At 37.9% G+C, this 20,664-nt stretch overlaps 2 protein-coding genes across 2 annotated transcripts in view; one reads left to right on the top strand and one right to left on the bottom strand.

Moving 5' to 3' along the window:
* Window positions 1-20,405, bottom strand: part of LOC149537256 (ubiquitin-conjugating enzyme E2 7-like) — an 85,584-nt gene extending 65,179 nt beyond the window's left edge. Inside the window, exons 1-5 of the mRNA XM_089807583.1 lie at window positions 20,128-20,405; window positions 7,774-7,876; window positions 7,398-7,495; window positions 7,071-7,171; window positions 6,872-6,949 (exon numbers count right to left, since the gene is read on the bottom strand). Coding sequence (XP_089663709.1) covers window positions 6,872-6,949; window positions 7,071-7,171; window positions 7,398-7,495; window positions 7,774-7,876; window positions 20,128-20,170 — 423 coding nt within the window. The 5' untranslated portion in view covers window positions 20,171-20,405. The remainder of the gene's footprint in view (window positions 1-6,871; window positions 6,950-7,070; window positions 7,172-7,397; window positions 7,496-7,773; window positions 7,877-20,127) is intronic.
* LOC149537257 (uncharacterized) lies at window positions 1,364-5,207 on the top strand. The gene is made up of 6 exons (XM_089807582.1): window positions 1,364-2,745; window positions 2,911-3,209; window positions 3,325-3,722; window positions 3,841-4,064; window positions 4,190-4,377; window positions 4,484-5,207. The coding sequence occupies exons 1-6, from the start codon at window positions 2,006-2,008 to the stop codon at window positions 5,098-5,100; spliced, it is 2,466 nt and encodes an 821-aa protein (XP_089663708.1). The 5' UTR covers window positions 1,364-2,005; the 3' UTR covers window positions 5,101-5,207.
* Window positions 20,406-20,664: the final 259 nt, after the last annotated feature.

Genomic DNA, 20,664 nt, shown 5'->3' with positions numbered 1-20,664 from the left:
ACAATTAATGGCGAATTATAACACGAACAAGTGAGTGGAATGTAATATCAAAGAGCTGTCATATCTTCATTAAATGTTAATCAAAGTTTACATCTGATTAAATGTAGTGACAATGACAAATGCTAACAACGATACCAATGATGATCTCTCCCATCCAAGAGAATACAAATATAACTCCTGGGGGGGTGACGTGAACCGTTGCGACCATATCTAACTACTCCTCAATCATAGTAACAACCAACGACATAGTTAATAACATATTCGACGACACATAGCATGTCCTATCCACGCATGAGACAATAAGAAGGGAGCTGGCGACTAAGTTGGAGACGGTGAAGGGCGAGATGACTCGAGATAGGGACGCATGGGCCGCGGAAAGGGCAGCCACACATGCTGAGAGAGCTGCATTGTTGGCTCAGCTTGAGGAGGCTAGGGCAAATAAGATGGCGTTAGAGTCACGCTTGTTGAGTTCTATGGAGGAAGTGGATGCCAAGGAGAAGAAGTTACTAGAGGCAGCCATGATGGTGAAGAGGATGATGGAGCGTATGTTGGTTGCAGATCAGGTCTTGCAGCTCAAAACACAGCAAGTGTACAAGTTGCGAGCTCACTTAGCAGAAGCCCCACAACCACCATCAGTGCATACAACATCAGGGATGCAGTCTCAGCCTCCCCCGTCCTGATTTTCTTTTCTCTCTTGTATAGTTGTAATGTGGGTTTTAGTGTTATTCCATTTTGATTGTACATCGCCAGGAGACGATTTTCTTTTTTGGGGGGAGATAATATTGCCAGGTATAATGATATGTGTCGTGGAATATGCTATTAACTATGTCGTTGGTTGTTACTATGGCCGAGGGGTAGGTAGATATGGTCGCGAGGGTCATGTCGCACCCCCTCGGGAGTTATATGTATATACTCTCGGATGGGAGAGAACGTCATTGGTATTATTGTCAGTATTTGTCATTGTCAATGTGCGTAATCAGACGTCAACTTTGATTGACAATAATGAAGATATGGCAGTTCTCTGATATTGCATTGCACTTACTTGTACCTGTTATAATTCTCTATTAGTAGCATGCATTAATTCCCTTTATCCATAGGCAGTAAACAAATGTGGGAGTTACTCAGTGAAGAGTGGATATCAAATCTTAGAATTGATGGTGATGAGAATTGGCCAACTAAGCTGTGTTGGGGGAGGGATTGCCTTCCAAAAGCAGGTTTTTTGCATGGCTAGCAATTAACGGGAGAATACTATCTTGTGAAAGAAGAAAGAAATTTGCATTTATAGGACCAACCATAGATGTGAGTATCGCCGATTAATCGGCGATACAAGATAAAATCGCGATTTTTTGGGGCCGGCGATTTAGTCGCCCCAAAAATCGCGATTTTTTTTTGCAGATTTTTTCCAAAAAATCGCAGATTAATCGCCTAAAAAATCGCCTAAAAATCGCGATTTTTTTGCAAAAAATCGCTCGCGCCCGGCAGTCACATAAAGTGACGAAAAAACACGTTTTTTTCATTATGTTTTTACATTGCTTAGGGTGTTTTGGAGAGGAGAGGATAGAGAAGGAGTTCTTGGCAAGAAATAGGCAGAATCAAGTGCATTTGGAGGCCTTTTGATTCGATTTCTTCGTTACTAGGTAAGTGATTTGAATCTTTGTTTTTTGTTTTTGCAAGAGATTGTATTTTTTTTTCTTGCATGTAAATGGATAAAAATACATTCCTAATTAGTTAGGAATGCATTTGATGAATGTAAGCAAGATTAAATGCATTCATTTGCATTTTTTTCCATTCTAGATCGAATTTATGCTAAAAATTTGCCCTTTCTAAAAAAATTTGAAACCCTAGCAGCTAGTTTGTTTGAATGTTATTTGGATTTCAATTTATTGGTGCTGTTATTGGAATGTTGCTTGAATTCTTTGTTTAACTGTTAATTTTGATCTTGTTATAATTTATTTATAGTTTTTTTAAAAAATTTGTATGTGTAGGCAGCCCGCAGCAGTTTTAAATGGCAGACAAATGGCCATTGACTCCATGCCCCTCAGGCTACATTGGCACCAGGCCAAAGAATGCGAGAGATCAAGCATGGAAATATGCCTATGAAGCACCTGATGAACCAACCAAAGTGATTTGCATTCGATGTGAAAAAGTAATATCCGGGGGCATTTACCGGTTCAAATATCACATCGCAGGGATCTCAAAACATGATACAAATCCTTGTGAGAATACAACAGAAGAAATAAAAAGGTTTGCAAATGCCTTGCTCGCAGCTGGAGAGCAAAAAAAATTGCAAAGAGAGCGGAATAAATTGCATGTCAGGGCAGCCATAGCAGAGACCCAGGGCAGTTTCGTTGATGTTCAGGAGGAGGAGGCAGCCATTGAGAGCATGGCTGGCTCTTATCGTGGGCCGCGTGTCCGCAAACAGGGTGTTTTTTCTTTCACGAGTTCCACTCCCACTCCCACTCCTACACCTCCTAGCACTTCCGCACCATCAGGATCAGCAGGTGCTTCTGGGATAGGGAGCTATTTTGTGACGAGGCACACACCTGGTGCACAACCTTCATTAGAGGCCACTAGATGGAATAAGGAGGTCCATGACCAGTTGGACAATGCACTAGCAGATTTCTGGGTTTTCAACAACCTTCCTATTAGTGTTGTTGACAGTCCCTATTGGGAGGCTTTGGCCACAGGGTTGACAGTTGCAGGAAAGGGGTACAAGTCCCCTTCTCGTTTTGTGTTGGGTGGCAGGTAAGCGAATAATTTTATTACACTCGATTTCCTTTTAATTTTTAACTTTTTACTTAGTTCTAAATTTTAATTAATTTATCTAGAAATTAGAATGTTGATTACTAAAGTCTAAATCAATTTTAAATTACTAAGAATCTAAGACATAACTAAATTTTGTTTTTGTAGGCTTATTGGAAATGCTGTTGAGAGGGCCAAAGCATTTGTTGAGGAACAGAAACAAGAATGGACAAAATTTGGTTGCACCATTCTTTCTGACGGGTGGACGGATGGGAAGAGCAGGACCATAATTAATTTTTTGGCCTGCTGTAATGATAATGTGGTGTTCCTGAAATCAATCGATGCCTCCAACAAGGTAAAAAATGCTCAGACATTAGCATTGATGTTGGAGAATATGGTCTTAGAGATTGGCATTGAAAATGTGGTGCAAATCATCACAGACAATGCTGCTGCATATGTATCAGCAGGTAAACCGTAATTTTATGTTGCATGTGCATTGTGAATTTCACAACAAGAATTTTTAATAGTTTGATATATTTGAAAAGTTGGAAACTAATTAGTATTTGCTTTTACAATTGGCAGGAAAACTCCTACAGCAGAGGCACCCCACTCTCTCTTGGACCCCGTGTGCAGCACATGTCCTTGACCTTCTTTTGGAGGACATGGGCAAACTTGAGTGGGTCACTCCAATTGTGGAGGATGCAAGGCGGGTGACAAAATACATATACAATCACCCATGGGTCCTTAGCCTGATGAGAGAGCACACTGATGGCAAAGAAATTGTCAGGCCTGCCGTCACAAGGTTTGCAACGATTTTTTTGACATTGCAAAGCATTCTCGATAATTTGGCTTCTTTGAAGCAAATGTTTGTTTCCAAAAAATGGCTTGCTTCCACATTTTCAAAGAAGAGTGAAGGAGAGAATGTTGTGCGGATTGTGTTTGATAAATATTTTGAAGATAAGGCTGATGAAATAGTAAAGGTAACTACAAAACTTTAAGTTTTAGTTTGCACTTTACAACTTTATAACATACTAAGTTTGTAACTCAAGTAAATAATAATTTTGTAACTTGTCAACTAATTTCAAATTTATATTGCAGGTGTCTGAGCCTTTAGTCAGAGTTTTGCGTTTGGTTGATGGAGACCAAACGCCAATGGGTGAACTATATGAGGCCATGGACAAGGCCAAAGAATCTGTCAAAAATTACTACAAGGGGGAAAGCATCAAATATGAACCCATTTGGCAAATCATTGATAGAAGGTGGAATAATCAGCTTCACCAACCCATTCATGCAGCAGGATATTTCCTCAACCCACGTTTTAGGTATACTATAAGCTCATTCTTACTCAAATTTAAGTTAACAAAGACTTGAGTTCATTTTGCTTTCGTAGGGTGTTGGGTGTGTACTAAAATTGGAAGACTTATTTGTTTTTGGTTTTTGGTTTTAGGGCTGATGGTACATATGCAGATCCTGATGGAGAGGTCATCAGAGGCCTAAGTGAGTGCGTCGAAAAGATGGTAACCAGCGAGGAAACAAGAGATAAAATCATCGCTGAGCAGGAGATCTTCACTTCAGCAGGAGGCAAGGTGTTCTCCACTTCTCTCTGCAAGAGAGCAAGGCTTACACAAACCCCAGGTAATACATTTGCAAACTTCTGAATCTCAAATGCTAAATTAATATTTATGTTTCATTTTTTGTTGTCTATTAGTATTTTCTAACTTGTACAATTTTTGTGATGCAGTGGCTTGGTGGACCACTTGGGGTGCAAGCACTCCAAATCTTGCAAAATTTGCTCTCAGAATCCTATCACAGCCTTGTAGCGCATCACATTGTGAGCGCAAATGGAGTTTGTTTGAGGTCATCCACACAAAAAAGAGAAACAGGTTGTCCCAAAAGAGGATGAATGACATGGTCTATGTGCAATATAATCTTAAATTGCGCATGAAAAAGGCGCAACAAGATCCGCCTGGGCCAATCGATTTGGATGAGATAGATCCTTATTATGATTGGACGGCACAAGAGCAGGCTCCCTTATTTACACAGGAGGACATCTCCAATTTGGAGAGGGAGGCCGCGGAGGAGGCTGCGAAGGAGGAAGGGGGTGGAACTGGATATGACATCGATTTGGATGACATCGAGGAGGGCGATGATGAGGATGATGACATTGAGCTTACTGCAGAGGACCTTGACATCTTGCGCGCAGCGAATGTGGAGATACCGACATCTAGTTCTATAGCTACACCATCTCCTGCATTGGCACAGACACAGACACGGGCACAAACCCTGCGGGGTTCTAGTTCTAGAGCTTTACCCTCTCCCGCACTCGCTAGTAAAGTGACTGGGAAGAGGAAGATGTAGTCCTGTATTTGACATTTGTACTTATTTGTAGTCATGTTGATGTGCTTATTTGAACTCTTTACATTTGACACTTTATTTATGAGAATACTTCTCATGTGTTGTGAACTTGTTAGTTGTTAGTAATTTACAACTTGTCACTACTTACTTGTTAGTAATTTACCAATTAATAACTCTTTTTGCATTGATATATATCTAAACATGATTGTTTCTTATGTATTGTTAGTAATTAAGTCATTAGATGCAAAAAAACATTGAATTCTGTAAAAAAATCGCATTTTTTTATTAAAATTTAGTGGTTTTTTAGTTCCCGATTTTTTCCCCGATTTTTTCCCGATTTTTCCCGATTAAACTTTTTCAGGCCTAGGCGATTAATCTCCTCAGGCGATTTTTACATCTATGGGACCAACCAAATGTGTCTTGTGTGAGGAGGATGAAGGAAATGCTGATCATTTACTTTTACAATGCAGGGTTGTCTCAGAATGTTGGGATATGCTAAGGTCCAATTTAGATCGTCAAGGACCTCTGCAAAACTAATTGAGAGAAGTTTTTCATAGTTGGCCCATAAAAAAGAGGAAATCAATACTATCAAGTGTTTGGACAGTGCGCCTTTCTGTTTTGATTTGTCAATTGTGCAAAGAGCAGAACAGAAGGATTTTCTTGGATAAAAAAGGAACCAATGAAGATATTAAAAAATAGAATTAACATAGGAAAATCCAAACAAAATGGCCAAGATTAAAAATCAGAATAACTGGTATTGCTGATGGGGGGAAGTTGCAGAGAAAAATTTGGAGGCGCGACTAGATCGGAAAAGCCAGACAATGGATGGATTAAGATTAATTTTGATGGGGCTGTCAAAGGCAAACCAGGACCTTCAGGACCAAGGGTCATCATTTGAAATTGGAATGGAGAAACTTTGGTTATAGGGGCACAAAAATTAGCAGTTAGAACAAACAACATTGCAGAAGCTAAAGCAGCTCTGCTAACAATGAAATTGGGTAGACCCCTGGGTTACAAAAAAAATTTATCTAGAAGGCAAGTCACTTATTATTGTGCAGGCCATTGGAAAAGACAAGTTGTATCTTGTAATTTGTTGCTGGTCACAAGATCTTATGTCAATAATCTGTATGTCATTTTTGCATATTGAATCTATTCCATGACTACTTTTTTAATTAAGATTCCCAATGCAAAGTTAACATAGATGACACTTTAAATGACAAAATAAAAATGGATTGAAGCCATTTATCCTAACTAAAAACCTTTTTTTTAAAAAGAAAAAAATTATACAAACCAACTTTGAATAATTTGGAGTTCATCTATTTAATGGTACGCATTGGCAAAAGCCCATGATAATGGGAATTTCATTGGATTCAATAATATAAAATCAAAGTTGAAGACCATGCTTGTTAAGTACATATGACAACTGTACCAAACATGTCCAATTGCGTAAGACAACCATCCTGTCATTCATAGTTCTTCCTTTTCTGATTTTCCAACTAAAATACTAATGAAAGTTTGTTTTCCGGTTTCTCTTTCCTCTTGTTTTGCCATTTCTTGTAGATGTCCCTACTTATGATAGTAAAATATCCAAGTTCACATACCTCGTACTTTATGTTAATATAGTTCAACAAGAAAATATTTATCTCTATTTAAATTTCATGGGGTCATTGACATGGGAAAAACGTGTTCTTTTTTACTTTGCAGAAAAAGTCCCATAACATTTCTTAAATGTAGTTTCTTAGGATTTTAAATAAGATATCAAGTTTCATCTTACCGCTGCATCAATATTTGCTGGTGATTCATCGTTTGGACTGGATAACATTGATATAATGCTCAAAAGGATTGTTTCTACCTGTAATTGTGATCCATTTATGAGACTCCGATTACAAGAAATAGTTACTGAATTATTCCTTTAAGGCTTTACATATACTGAAGTTCAAGCTAGCTAATACAATTTGATCAGGAAGATGTACCGTGTGTACGGGTGACCACCGTTCACTCGCCAACTCATAGCCATTTGGATCATCTCCTGGTGCATGAAGGATCGATATGCAAACTCGCCCATCTGGATATACTACAAGTACAAGACAGTATGTCAGGAAAGACAATAACATTTTTGGACATCCCCATACAATCATGACATTGTTGTTCTGATGTAACATCACACTGACACTCGCAACTAATAGCAGGAAAACAAGACTGAAATTACATCACCAGTACTTTATAGGTTGGTTATGAAATTTATTTCTACCAAATCCTTAAAGAAAAAAATCTAACACTAAAATTAAACACCATCTAACCATTAGGGTGCCACATCTCTGATGTGAATCTCACAGAAGGTGGGCTGTTTGGATAGTTGGGGGGAAAACTCATAATTGCATTGAAATATCCACCTTCACTGCACCCACAAAAGAAACCAATTCTTCAACACGGTCAATTGTATAGATTATAACTTCTCACATTCATCTCAACCATGTAAATAATAAACCAAACTTTGCAGCATTCTTAAACTTTAAACACATAATGGCTGAGATATACAATGCAGTCAATAGAATTAGAAGATAAAAAGCACATAGCCACAACACTTAGAATGACAAAGAGCCAATGCCTTTGGGAAAACTCAAAACACAATTAAAAATTGCTTAAAAAGAATTCTTGATTAAATTACAGACGTACTACAGTGTATCTGGGGGTCCGATAATAGTTACATTCCATTCAAAGATATTGGAATCATCCACAAGTCCAGCAGAGAATCCATCCAATGGATTTCTTGACAATTCTGCAAAAAATAAATCCATGAATTATCTAAATCAGTATATCAACACAAAGGTGGAGAGTTTTTTATTAAATGCACAAAATAACAAGACCCCAATATGAAAAAAGAAAAAGAACTTATTAAGAAGTATGAGAATAATGTTGGAATTTTGATCCTACCAAATTATCAGTTCTACAAATAACAGCTTCACAAGTTGAACTGTTTCAGAAAAGGATTGTTAAATTGCATCAAAAGCTTCACTTCTCATGACTTCCTATGCTTATTTAAATTTAATGTGATTTTTTTTAATGCATTTCTGCATACTATTTAGTTCTAAGTAGAGGCTTTCAACATGCAAAAAGAAAAATAAAGTCAAACTCTTGTTAATACAAATGCAACATCATTATGAGACTTTTTATGCACTAATCCAGGGGTCCTTAGTAATATAGATGCCAAATAAACCATGTCAATAGGGGCGGGCACTTTCCAAGGAAAGTAACATGTCTAATTACAAGAATATTACATGCACACCTGTGCAGTATGTACATATAGATGGAGCAAATTGATGGAACCGAATATACCTTCTCACAACTGTGTGATAACCTTCAATGCATTCTTCAAGAAAACATTACAAGAATTCATGGAAAGTAACTCTCCTATTTGGTTTTTGACCCCAGGGTTTTAACTACAACTGTGCGATAGCCTTCAATGAATTCTTCAAGAAAACATTACAAGAATCCATGGAAAGTAACCCTCTTATTTGGTTTTTGGCCCAAGGGTTTCAAGCAATGTTGACAAGCACACTCCACAAGAAGTTAAGAAACCCATAAATAATGTGCTGTAATGTCCCAGAATAATCTGGGCTGACCTATCTTGAGTTGGCGCCCAATACAGTAAACAATTAATTTGAATTTTATTTTTTGTTTTTTTGTTTTTTAACCTTTACCTGTGGCCAACCTCCTTGGTTCTGGCTTCTCAGTGGGTATATTTGCAAGTAACAAAATTTGTATTGGGACATGGAAAAAATTTGGAAACTTCTCTTTTGGCTGCTTTGGGGGCATAGCAGCTTAGACAGGAATACTCAGCCTGGTGCATAGCTCCAGACTAAGCGAATTTTGGGTTAGACCCTAAATGGATTCAGCATTTACTATTTTTTTCTTTTTATATCAGACTTGTGCTCAGATCGTCACAGTGGTATCAAAGCCTCAGACCTGCCAGCCTGAGGGTGTCTTATGCAACTAAGCCAAAGAGAGCAGCGAGCAATTGAGAGGGAAAGGAAGAAGGTAACTGCTGGTTCTTCTGGAATAGGAGGCAGAGGTAAGAAGATGGCAGACAGAGATGAACAATTTGAGGATTTTTAAAGCAAATGACGCAGATGCAAGATCTGATGGTCAAAAAGCAAGAGCAAACAACCCAAATACAGTTAATGATGCAATCCATGCAGGACAAAAACAATAACTCCAGACCAGCCCCAAACAATGGTCTTGAGGGTAGTCATTCCAGATCTGAGATCCACAGCAACAGAGTTTCACGCTACATGCAACTCATGTCATACATCAAACAATGGGGGTAAAGAGCCAAGGCTAGCACAAGGAGACATCAATGCGAGTATGGATGCCTATATGCAGATTGATCCTGAGATAAGGCACCAGCTCCCATTTATTCAATTTCACAACATGAGAAATGGATCAAAGGGAGGTCAAGCAAATTACTTTCCAAATAGAGATCTACAACACAAAGTGAGCAAGTTGTCACTTCCAATCTTTGATGGCTCTATTGAGGTTACTAGACAAGCATAGGTACTGAAGATGGATACCTATTTTTCTTAGTCCCATGACCGAAGAAGAAGCTATCAAATTCGCCATTCTAAACTTGGAAGGTTTAGCCCATGAGTGGTGGCACCATGGCCTGGTGACCCAAGGGTTTGGTCTGGTGGCAACATATGCTTAGTTCACATATAAAATTATAAACTCACTGTAAGGTTTCACAAGAAAGATCGGGATGTTAATTTTGTAACTCTGACATCATACTGGTCTGATTCCACAGATCTGATAGAGCATGAATTTCCTTTATAGCATTAGCCTTTAAGATATACTAAACTATAATACAGATCACAATCCTTTGGGAACACTAAATTAGTTAGTTTAACTAACTATTAGTCAGCAAACAGAGACACCGATCTTGGTGAAATAATGTCTTATGGAGGGCCGACCAAGAAAGGGTCATGTCCTTGGTAAGGACATGTCCCTTGGGTTTACTATAAAGTAAGGTAAGAATGTGGATAGAGGACATACAAAAATACAATTAAGTCTGCTCCTCTAGCATTACTGCCTAATGCAATTTATAGCAGGGATAAAAACATTTTCAGAATAATTATTATACTCCAAGTAACACTTCATATACAGGTCTGTATATTCAAGACCATCTTCAGCAATAGAAAGGCATTATATTAGTTTGATTTATAGCAGAATTTGCAGAAACTTTACATGGTATCAGAGCTCTGGTAGTCGAACCTTGGCTCTACAAATTAGTAACCAGACTCAATTCATATCTAGCATCATTCTTCTCCCTACAATGACTGCAACGGCTAATGCAATCAGACCCAAAGTTAGATTTGATGGTAAAGACCATTTCATCGCATGGAAATTCAGAATTATGATGGCTCTTGACGAAAATGATGTATCACAGTTCGTTGATAAGGAATCCAAACAACCTAATATTGAACCTAATAAGACTACCTGGATCAAAGGAAACAGGAAAGCCATGAGAATCATATTAGATGGAGTAAAAAATGAAATTGTACCTATGCTAATGAAACATCAAACGTCATTCAAAATGATGAGTGCACTAATCAATGCATATGAGGTTAATAATAAGACCAGAAACTTGTCACTAAAAAGGCAACTAAATCATTTAAAAATAAGAAAGGGAGAATCTATGAATTCATACTTCCTAAGGGTGGCTAGTCTAAGAGATGAACTTACAAACATTGGGTACATAAGTGATGATGAAGAATTAGCATTAATGGCAATAGATGGATTACCAGATTGATGGGAAATATTCTCACAAGGAGTGAGTGTTGAAGACAAACTTCCAAACTTCAATAGACTTAAAGGAGATTGCCTTCAAGAAGAATCTAGGCAACTAAAGAAAGGAGGAAAATTGAAAACTAAGAATGAAGAACTTCATGTTCTCAACACAAATTCCTATGGATCATCTCGACACATTACAGGATACAAAGAAGTACTAGACTCATTACCAAAAGCAATTTATGACGAAGTTACCATAGGTGACAATTCCACTCATCCTGCCAAAGGAATTGGGAACTGCACCTTGAATCTAAAATTAGGCATTTCTCTTTATCTCAAAAGAGTACTCTATGTACCAGGAATCAAGAGGAATATAATCTCTGTTACAGCACCTAAAGATGATGGACACAAAGTTCCATTCGTGAATGGTAAAGTAATGACTTAGTCTAAGAGCTCTTATTTAAGAAATCAAAGTTAATTGGTCAAAGAAAGGGATACCTGCATGAATTAAATATAGAACCTAGTCAACCTATTCAAGCCTCAATTCATGAAGTTATTGATATGGCACAGAAGGTTAGGACATCTAAATTTCAAAACCTTATCTACTATGAAGAAGATGGTTATTGGTTTACCTAAGTTGAATAAAGATCATTCGAGCATATGCAAAGGATGCGCTTTAGGTAAGAACACCAAAAATCCATTTCAAGATAGCACAAGAAAAACTAACAATGTTTTAGGGTTAATCCACTCAGATTTATGTGGACCTAAGTTTGTTGCTTCCCTTGGAGGATTCTAGTACTATATACTTTTTATAGATGATTTCTCTAAGAAAACATGGATTTACTTCTTAAAATGTAAAGAATTAGAAGAAATCCTTAAGAAATTCAAAGAATTCAAATACTACTAAAAACCTATCAGGATACAAAATTAAAACTTTTAGGCCTAACAATGGAGGGAAATACACTTCAGATTTGTTTAAAGATTTTTGTAAAGAAGCAGGAATTAAGAGGGAGTATATTGTTCCTTATAACCCATAGCAAAATGTGGTAGCAATAAGGAAGAATAGAACAATTATAGAAGCAACAAGAGCTATGATACTTGATCAAAATTTAGAGTACTATCTTTGGGCGGAAGCCTCCTGTACTGTTGTCTACCTTAAAGATAAAAATCTTGAAGAAGTCTTTTCTAAGGTTAAACCAAATATAAGTCATCTTAGGATATTTGGGTGCCCTATATGCATACATGTTCCGAAAGAAAAGAGAACTAAGTTAGAACCCTCCGCGAGAAAAGGTATTTTTGTCAGGTATAGTGAAACATCTAAAGCATATAGAGTTTACATACCTGGTCAGAAAAACATTGAACTTAGTAGGGATGTAATATTTAAAAAAGATTTAGCATTCAAAAGAGCCCTAAGTTCTGAAGATCCTACACATATACTTGGTTCTGAAGAAAATCATGAATCTGAGTTTCAGAGGGAGAACACTGAAGAAATTGAAGACGAAATTCAAAATCTTAATCTTGAGGAAACTCAAAATCCTAAGAAATGACCACTTTGGGCTATTAAGACTCTAGAGGAAGCACAAGACATTGCTGCATCATCTGGAACCTTCAGAGAAAGCAAAAGACCGAAAAAAATTTCTAACTATGCAACAACATTAGTGATTTATCTAAATCAGAACCAACCAATTTTTCAGATGCTATTAAACATACAGCTCGGAAGGATGCTATGACAGAAGAATACCAATCCATTATTAAGAATGATGTTTCGAAAATTGTTCCAAAGCCTGAAGGAATATCTATTGTTTCTTCTAAGTGGATATTTAAAATCAAGCATGTTGTTGACAATAGCATTGAAAAATATAAAGCCAGATTTGTAGCCAGAGGTTTCTGTCAGAAGGAAGGAATTGATTATGAAGAAACCTTTGCTCCAGTTGCCAGATACACCTCTATAAGAGTAGTCCTAGCTATTGCAAAATCGAAGGGATGGAAAGTAGATCAAATGGATGTGAAAACAACATTTCTGAATGGAAAGATTACAAAAGAGGTATAGAGGTATATTTGGAACAACCTAAAGGATTTGAAACTCATAATCCTAAAAAATTTATTTGCAGACTCAAGAAAGCTTCCTATGGGCTTAAACAGGCTCCCAGGGCATGGTATGAAAGAATCGATACATATCTCACCAGTTTAGGTTTCTCTAAGAATGAAGTTGATCCAAATCTCTATTATAACATGAATAAAGATGATATGATAATTTTGATACTATAAGTTGATGATTTACTAATAACAGGTAATGATCATCTTATAGATCAATGCAAGAAATATCTAATCCAAGAATTTGATATGAAAGATTTAGGACTCCTTCATTACTTCTTAGGACTGGAAATGTGTCAGAACTCTGACAACATCATACTTAATCAAGGAAAGTATACATTAGACATCTTTAAGAGATTTGGAATGTGGAATTGCAGACCTTTATCTTCTCCAATGGAGACTAATCTACACAAACTTAAGGAAGTAGCAGCAGAATCACCTTCCATAGACTCTACTCTTTACAGACAGATGATTGGGTCCCTTATGTGCTTGGTAAATACAAGACCTAATATTTGCTATGTTGTTAATGCCTTAAGTCTGTTTATGTGTGAGCCAAAGGAGATTCACCTAGTTGCAGTCAAACACATTATGAGATACAAGGCACTCTTAACCTTGGGCTCAAGTATGAGAAAGTTGACTTGGACTTACATGGGTTCACAGACTCAGATTGGGCTAGAAGTGTTACTGATAGGAAAAGCACTTCAAGATGTTGTTTTAGTTTAGGGTCAACAATGATATCATGGATATGCAGAAAGCAGGCATCTGTAGCACAGAGTTCCATATAAGCTAAATACATTGCAGCAACAATGACCTCTCGGGAAGCAATTTGTCTTAGAAAGTTACTTGTCGGATTATTTGGTCAACCCATGAATCCTACTACTATTCACTGTGATAATCAGAGTTCCATCAAGTTTTCTATGAATCCATTTTTTCCTGACAGATCCAAGTATATCGAAATTCCTTACCATTATGTAAGAGATATGGTAGATAGGAATACTGTAAAATCAGAATGCATTTGCACTGCAGATTAGACAACAAATATTCTTACCAAACCTCTCTCTCAAGTGAAGATACATCACTTTAGAAAAAGACTTAGTATGGTTGAATTATACTACATTTGTATTCTTTAATTATTAATGAAATAATTTTGAGTTATAATTATTACTGTCAAGCTATTGACTGTTATGGGCTTCACCATTTGTATTCATTATCTAAGAGGTGACAATCTCTGAGATGATGAACACTTGTATAAAAGACATTATGAGAGATGACAATCTCTAAGATAATGTACTGAACAGTAGAGAATTACTGTCGGATCTGGATGAGTTCAAGATCACATTGTGATGTAGACATTTCTATGCTTATGAGTCACAACTTGGATAGAGGAAGAATTTAATCATTCTCCAAATTTTATCTTGTGTACTAGTAGATCTTAACTCAAGATCATATTGTGATATACGAATGCCAGTACCTATGAGTCACAACTTGGACAAAGGAAGAATTTAATCATTCTCCGGATTTTATCTTGTATATTGCATTCCGTGCAATACTGTTATCACAAGTATAAGTGATAAGTCATATGACATAGTATCATGTGTTCAATGATACCACATGCTTAGAAGATTCAGATAGATATAGAGTATCAATCTATGCTTATTCATCTTACTTGATGTTGCTAGATATGTTATCTCTCAGTATGATTATCAAGTTAAGAGGGAGTGTTAATTCTATAACTCTAACATCATACTGGTCTGATTCTACAGATCGTATAGATCTGGTAAAGCATGAATTTCCTTTATAGCATCAGCCTTTAAGATATACTAAACTATAATACAGATCGCAATCCTTTGGAAACACTAAATGTAGTTAGTTTAACTAACTATTAGTCAGCAAATGGAGATGCCAATCTTGGCAAAATAATATGTCTTATGGGAGGGCCGACCTAGGAAGGGTCATGTCCTTTGTAAGGACATGTCCCTTGGGTTTACTATAAAGGAAGGTAAGAATGTGGATAGAGGACACACAAAAATACAATTAAGTCTGCTCCTCTAGCATTACTGCCTAATGCAATTTATAGCAGGGATAAAAACATTTTCAGAATAATTATTATACTCCAAGTAACACTTCATATACAGGTCTGTATATTCAAGACCATCTTCAGCAATAGAAAGGCATTATATCAGTTTGATTTATAGCAGAATTTGTAGAAACTTTACACCAGAGACCTACATTCTTAGGAGTTGACTCAACTAAAGCAAACATGCACCATGAATGATTATGCTTTAGAATTCCAAAGGCCTGCAGTGATGGTAACGGATGTTTCAGACAAGAGCCTTATGTTCTTTTTCATTGAAGGCATGTTTCAGACAAGAGGCTTATGTTCTTTTTCGTTGAAGGCCTATCGGAGTCTTTTCATGGCTTGGTAAGAGCTTTGCAACCAGCAACACTAGAGGAAGCAATTCAAAAGGCCTTAAGTCTTGAAGATTCCACAAAGAAGGGGAAAACCATCACCAAGAGGGCACCAGCAGGGCAGCCTCAAAAGCCTTTTATCAAGGCAAATTCACCTCCAAAAGGTCCTCCTCCAAGACCACATGACATGTTTAGGAATGAGTTACAGAGGCAGGACCTGAGTTTCACATGTAAGGAACCATGGCAACAGGGACAGTGATGAATGGGAAAAGGGAAAATCCACTACATCAAAGTTGTTGCTGATGAGGATCCCGAGCTTGACATGGAACAAGAGCATAAAGAGGAACAAATCCAACAGGGGGGGCACTCGCAGCCCTTGCCAGAGAACCAGATTATACTGCCTTCCCTATTCATGGGGTACTGAAGGGGCAAAGGGTTCCCCACCCTCATTGATAGCGGTGCTCCCTACAACTATGTCAGTGAGGAAACAATCAAAAGGTTGAAACTGAACACTGTACCAATTGAAGGACTCGATGTCAAAACAGCAGGTGGATTAGTTTTGTCGTGTACGAAGAAGGTTCTGAAAATGGAACTAACATTAAGAGAATATCATATGAAAGATGACTTCTACATGGTTGATATGGAAATGGAAGTTGTTTTGAAAGTTTAATGGTTGTACACGATTGACAAGTATAGAGGCCAGCCACCGGACCATGGAGTTCTACTTTTACAACGATGGGGAAAAAATAGTTCTCCGAGGACTAACAAACAAAGGGCCAATATCTGTTTCAGCAAATAGAATGAAGCAAATATTTTGCAATGACCAAGTTGAGTGGGCAGCGAAATGCTTCATCACAGATACAAGACCAATCAAACTAACAGAAATTCTAGACATCAAATTTCAGAGCATCTTGGATAAAAATGGCAAGGTCTTTGAAGACATTCCCCTGAGTTTTCCACCAAATAGGCGTTTTCAGCACATCATTGAAATAGAAGAGGGGTTTTGATCACTCCATATCACCATCCCAAAGCTTACAAAGATGAGATCAAGGCAACAATCAAGGAATTAGTTAGGATGGGACACATCAGAACCAGCTCTAGCCCATTTGCATCATGAGTGGTGTTGGTAAAGAAGAAAAATGGGACACTAAGGACGTGCATTGATTACTGAATGTTGAACAAACGAACAATCAAAATCACTATCCCATTCCATAGATCGATGAGCTGCTAGATGAACTCCATGGGGCAATGAATTTTTCCAAGATAGATCTGTGTTTCGGTTATCATCAGATCAAGGTTCAAGAAAAAGATATACATAAAACAGCCTTTGGGTCTCACTATAGGCATTACGAATTGTTGGTCATGTTCTTTGGTCTGACTAATGCCCCAGCCACTGTCTAGTCATGCAAGAAACAGGTATTTATTACTCAGTTAAGGAAGTTTGCTCGATTTGATTTTGACAATATCTTGGTCTATAGCAGGACTTTGGAAGAGCACTTAAAACACCTAGATGTAGTGACGGGCATTCTCGAGAAACAGTCTTTCTGTGCTAAAAGATCCAAGTGTGAATAGGGATTTCCGATTTTCAGAAATCTTGTATTTAGAGTTCAAGATCAGCAAACTGGGTGTCAGTGTTGGTGAAGAAAAGATTAAGGCTATTCAGAATTGGGCTATAGACCCAATAATTTAACACAGTTGACAGAGTTTGTGGGTCTTTGCTGCTACTACAGAAGATTCATAAAAGATTTCTCCCAGCTTGCAGGATCATTGATAAATTTGATGAAGAAAGGAGCTTTCACATGGAACCCCGCAGCACAGCAAACCTTGGATAAACTCAAGGAGGTAATGAGCTCACGTCCTGTTTTACCTATGCCTCATTTCTCACTGCCATTTGTCTTAGAGTGTGATGCTTCGGAGGAAGGTATTGGAGCTGTGTGATGCAGAATAAGCACCCTATTGCATATGAGAGTAGAAAGCTCGCCAATTCAGAGAAGGCTTTCTCCATCTACAATAAAGAGATGTTAGCTATCACATGCCCTTGTTAAGTTCAGGCAGTACTTGGTCTGTAGGAAATTTGTGGTGAAGACAAATCATAACAGCCTGCAACACTTCATCAAACAGCGACATTTGAATAATAGGCAGCAGAAATGGCTAACCAAGCTCCAAGCCTGTGACTTTGATATTGAATATGTGAAGGGTAAGAACAATGTGATTGCTGATGCTCTATTGAGGAAGCCGGATCTTTGTGCTATGACTGATATATCTGCTGATTGAAAGGTGGGCATTGCAGCTGAATATGCCAAGGACTCATTTGCTAACAATATTTTGGAAGGAAAGACAGTTGATGAGTACAGGGTGATTGAAGAGCTCATTCTCTCTAAGGGACAGAACTACCTTGTGCCTCATTCCAAGATCGAGGATAAAATCATTAGAGCTTGACACGATACAACCCTTGCTGGCCACCCAGGTTTCTACAAAACATACAAGAAAGTAAGGGAGCATTTCGCATGGAAGGGGCTGGCAAATGATGTGTAACAGCATGTCAGAGAATACTCTATGTGCCAACAAAATTAAGCATAGCAGATGTTAGCAGTAGGATTGCTGTAACCTTTGCCCATCCCAAGTCAAAAATGGGAAGGCATTTCAATGGATTTCATCACAGGACTCACAAAGCTGCAAGGTAAAGATTGTATTTATGTTGTGGTGGATAGGCTTACTAAGTATGTTCATTTCTGTGGCATTACTTCAAAATTTAAAGCTCCTCAAGTTGCAGACCTGTTCTTTAAGGAAGTGTTTAGACTCCATGGATTGCCATAACACATTGTGACTAACAGGGACTGTAAATTCATCAGCATGTTTTGCAAAAACTCTTTCGTTTGGGCCATACAGAATTAACACCCAGCAAAAGCTATCGCCCCATAATGGATGGACAAACGAAGATCATTAAAAAATTGATTGAAGGATAATTGAGGAACTATGTGACAGGGCAGCTATCAGCTCGGATGAAATGGCTACACCTAGTAGAGTTGTGCTTCGACACCACACATCACATGTCCATCAGAATGTCCCCTTTCAAAGCACTCTATGTTTGCGGGGCTACCTCCATCATGAATTTGATTCTTTCTGCCAGTTTGCAGGTGCTAGGGATATGGTAAAGCAGAATGTTGACATCATGAACTCCTTGAAGGCGAATTTGCAGCATGCCCAAAATCAGCAAAAATTGTATGTAGATCAGCATAGGACTATGAGGGCCTTTGAAATTAATGATCTGGTTTACTTAAGATTACAGCCATATAGACAGTCATCCGTCAAGGGGAATGGAGCAGAGAAGTTGAAGCCAAGAGTCTATGGCCCAATTAGAATCACAACAAAGGTCGCAGACGTTGCATATGAACTTGAGTTGCCTCCAACGAGCAGAATCCACAATATTTTTCACCATTCATGCCTAAAAAAGGCTCTGAGACAACAGATCACCCCATCCAGGAGTTGCCACCCCTCGATGATGAAGGCAAACTCGCTCTCAAACCTGAGACAGTATTGGAGGTAAGCGAGAAGTGGTTGAGAAACAAGATCATTCCAGAGTATTTGGTGAAATGGAAGAACATGCCCATTGAAGACACTACATGGTAAGGAATGGAGGACTTTGAGCATCCAAATTTGAAGTTGCTTGAGGACCAGCAACCATCTGGAGCCAGGGGATTGTGATGTCCCAAAATAATCTGGGCCGACCTATTTTGGGTTGGTGCCCAATCCAATAAACAATTGATGTGAATTTTTAAATTTTTTTTACCTTTTCCCTTTATCTGTTGCCGGCCTCCTTGGGTCTGGATTCTTGGTGAGTATACAAGTGACAAAGTTTGTTTTGGAAACTTATCTTTCATCTACTCTGGGGCGTAGCTGCTCAAACAGGAATACTCAACCTGGTGTGTAGCACCAGACTGAGCAAAATTTGTCTGAGACTATTAATGCATTCAGCGTTTGCTATATTTTGTTCGCTTTTATATCAGAATCGTGCTTAGATTGTCACATATGCTAAGGTTTTAATTTAGAAGAGCAACAATAACCTGATATGTCAAACACAGTCATTTGGTTAGTCCTTGGAATATAACACCCTGTACACAAAGGCTACATCGATTTTGATTTGGAAATGGTGAGGATGAGGGCTTATATGCCATTATTTGGAAACTCTGCAGCAAGGTTATTTACAAGCTACCAATATCCGGTATATGGTTTATATTTGCAGGATGAACACCCCAAACCTGCCCACGACGAAATCCCACCAATCTCACATCTACATATACAAGCTTACAACAGGTAAGATGAATTGCCCTGGGCAATTGAGCATGACGATCTAAAGGTAAAGTTGACTGTTCAGATTTCAGATAAGTAAGCACACCAGCTTCGCATATGATACCCCTTGAGGACAAACAATAGAACATTTATAACTTGAGTTCCATAAACCAGGTCAAAAATAAATAAAACCATACCAATCCACCTACACCAAAGATAAAGTAAGGAAATTTATACACAATACCTTTCTCTAAGGATATTTGAACCCAATACTTCTCTCTACTACCTTAAAAACAATCCACTTTAGTAAGGAATTGAACATAGACCCATATCAACCATTATACCCAGATAACCGATGCAATGCAAAAAAGTTGTGAACAAAGAAGAAAAAATTACCCGCTACTCAACCCAGCCAATAGAAAATAAAAGATGAAGGCAAAGGAAAAACTTTACCTTTGAGTTGTTTCTTCAGCAGGAGACTGGCCTGATCTCCCATCCCTCCTCAAACCCAATTCTTTCCACTTCTCTGAGTTGGAAAATGGTGCTATGGAGAAAATGATCACTGTGATTCCGCTGTCCTTTTCCGATCAAAAGACAAAAAGATACACCCTTATTACACCACATCCACTTGATGATCTGAGCGTGTTCGAACCTTCATTTGCGAAGCAGGAATAAAGGGCCGAGGTGAAGTAGGCAGCAGGGCAAGAGGAGCGAAGGGAATAGAATCAGACGCGAATGACCGCATCGAATGAAATAATTTGTTAGATTTCATTGTGGGAAATGATGATTATTTCAGGGAAGTTTTTAGAGAATTAGAAAAAAGGAATCTTACTAGAGATAGTAACTTTGTTGCAATTAGATATTTTTTGTTTCTTAGTTTATGTTGGTTAGGTTCTTGTGGCATGTTTTAAGGACTTTTATTAGTACTCTATTTACTATAGTTAATTATATGAGGAGTAGTTTGATTAGCGTAATTCATTTTGTAATAGG

This window comes from Cupressus sempervirens, chromosome 10 (genome assembly GCF_028749045.1).
Source record: "Cupressus sempervirens isolate cs-2001-9-10 chromosome 10, ASM2874904v1, whole genome shotgun sequence".
Lineage (NCBI taxonomy): Eukaryota > Viridiplantae > Streptophyta > Pinopsida > Cupressales > Cupressaceae > Cupressus > Cupressus sempervirens.
This window is presented reverse-complemented; position numbering and strand designations above follow the sequence as displayed.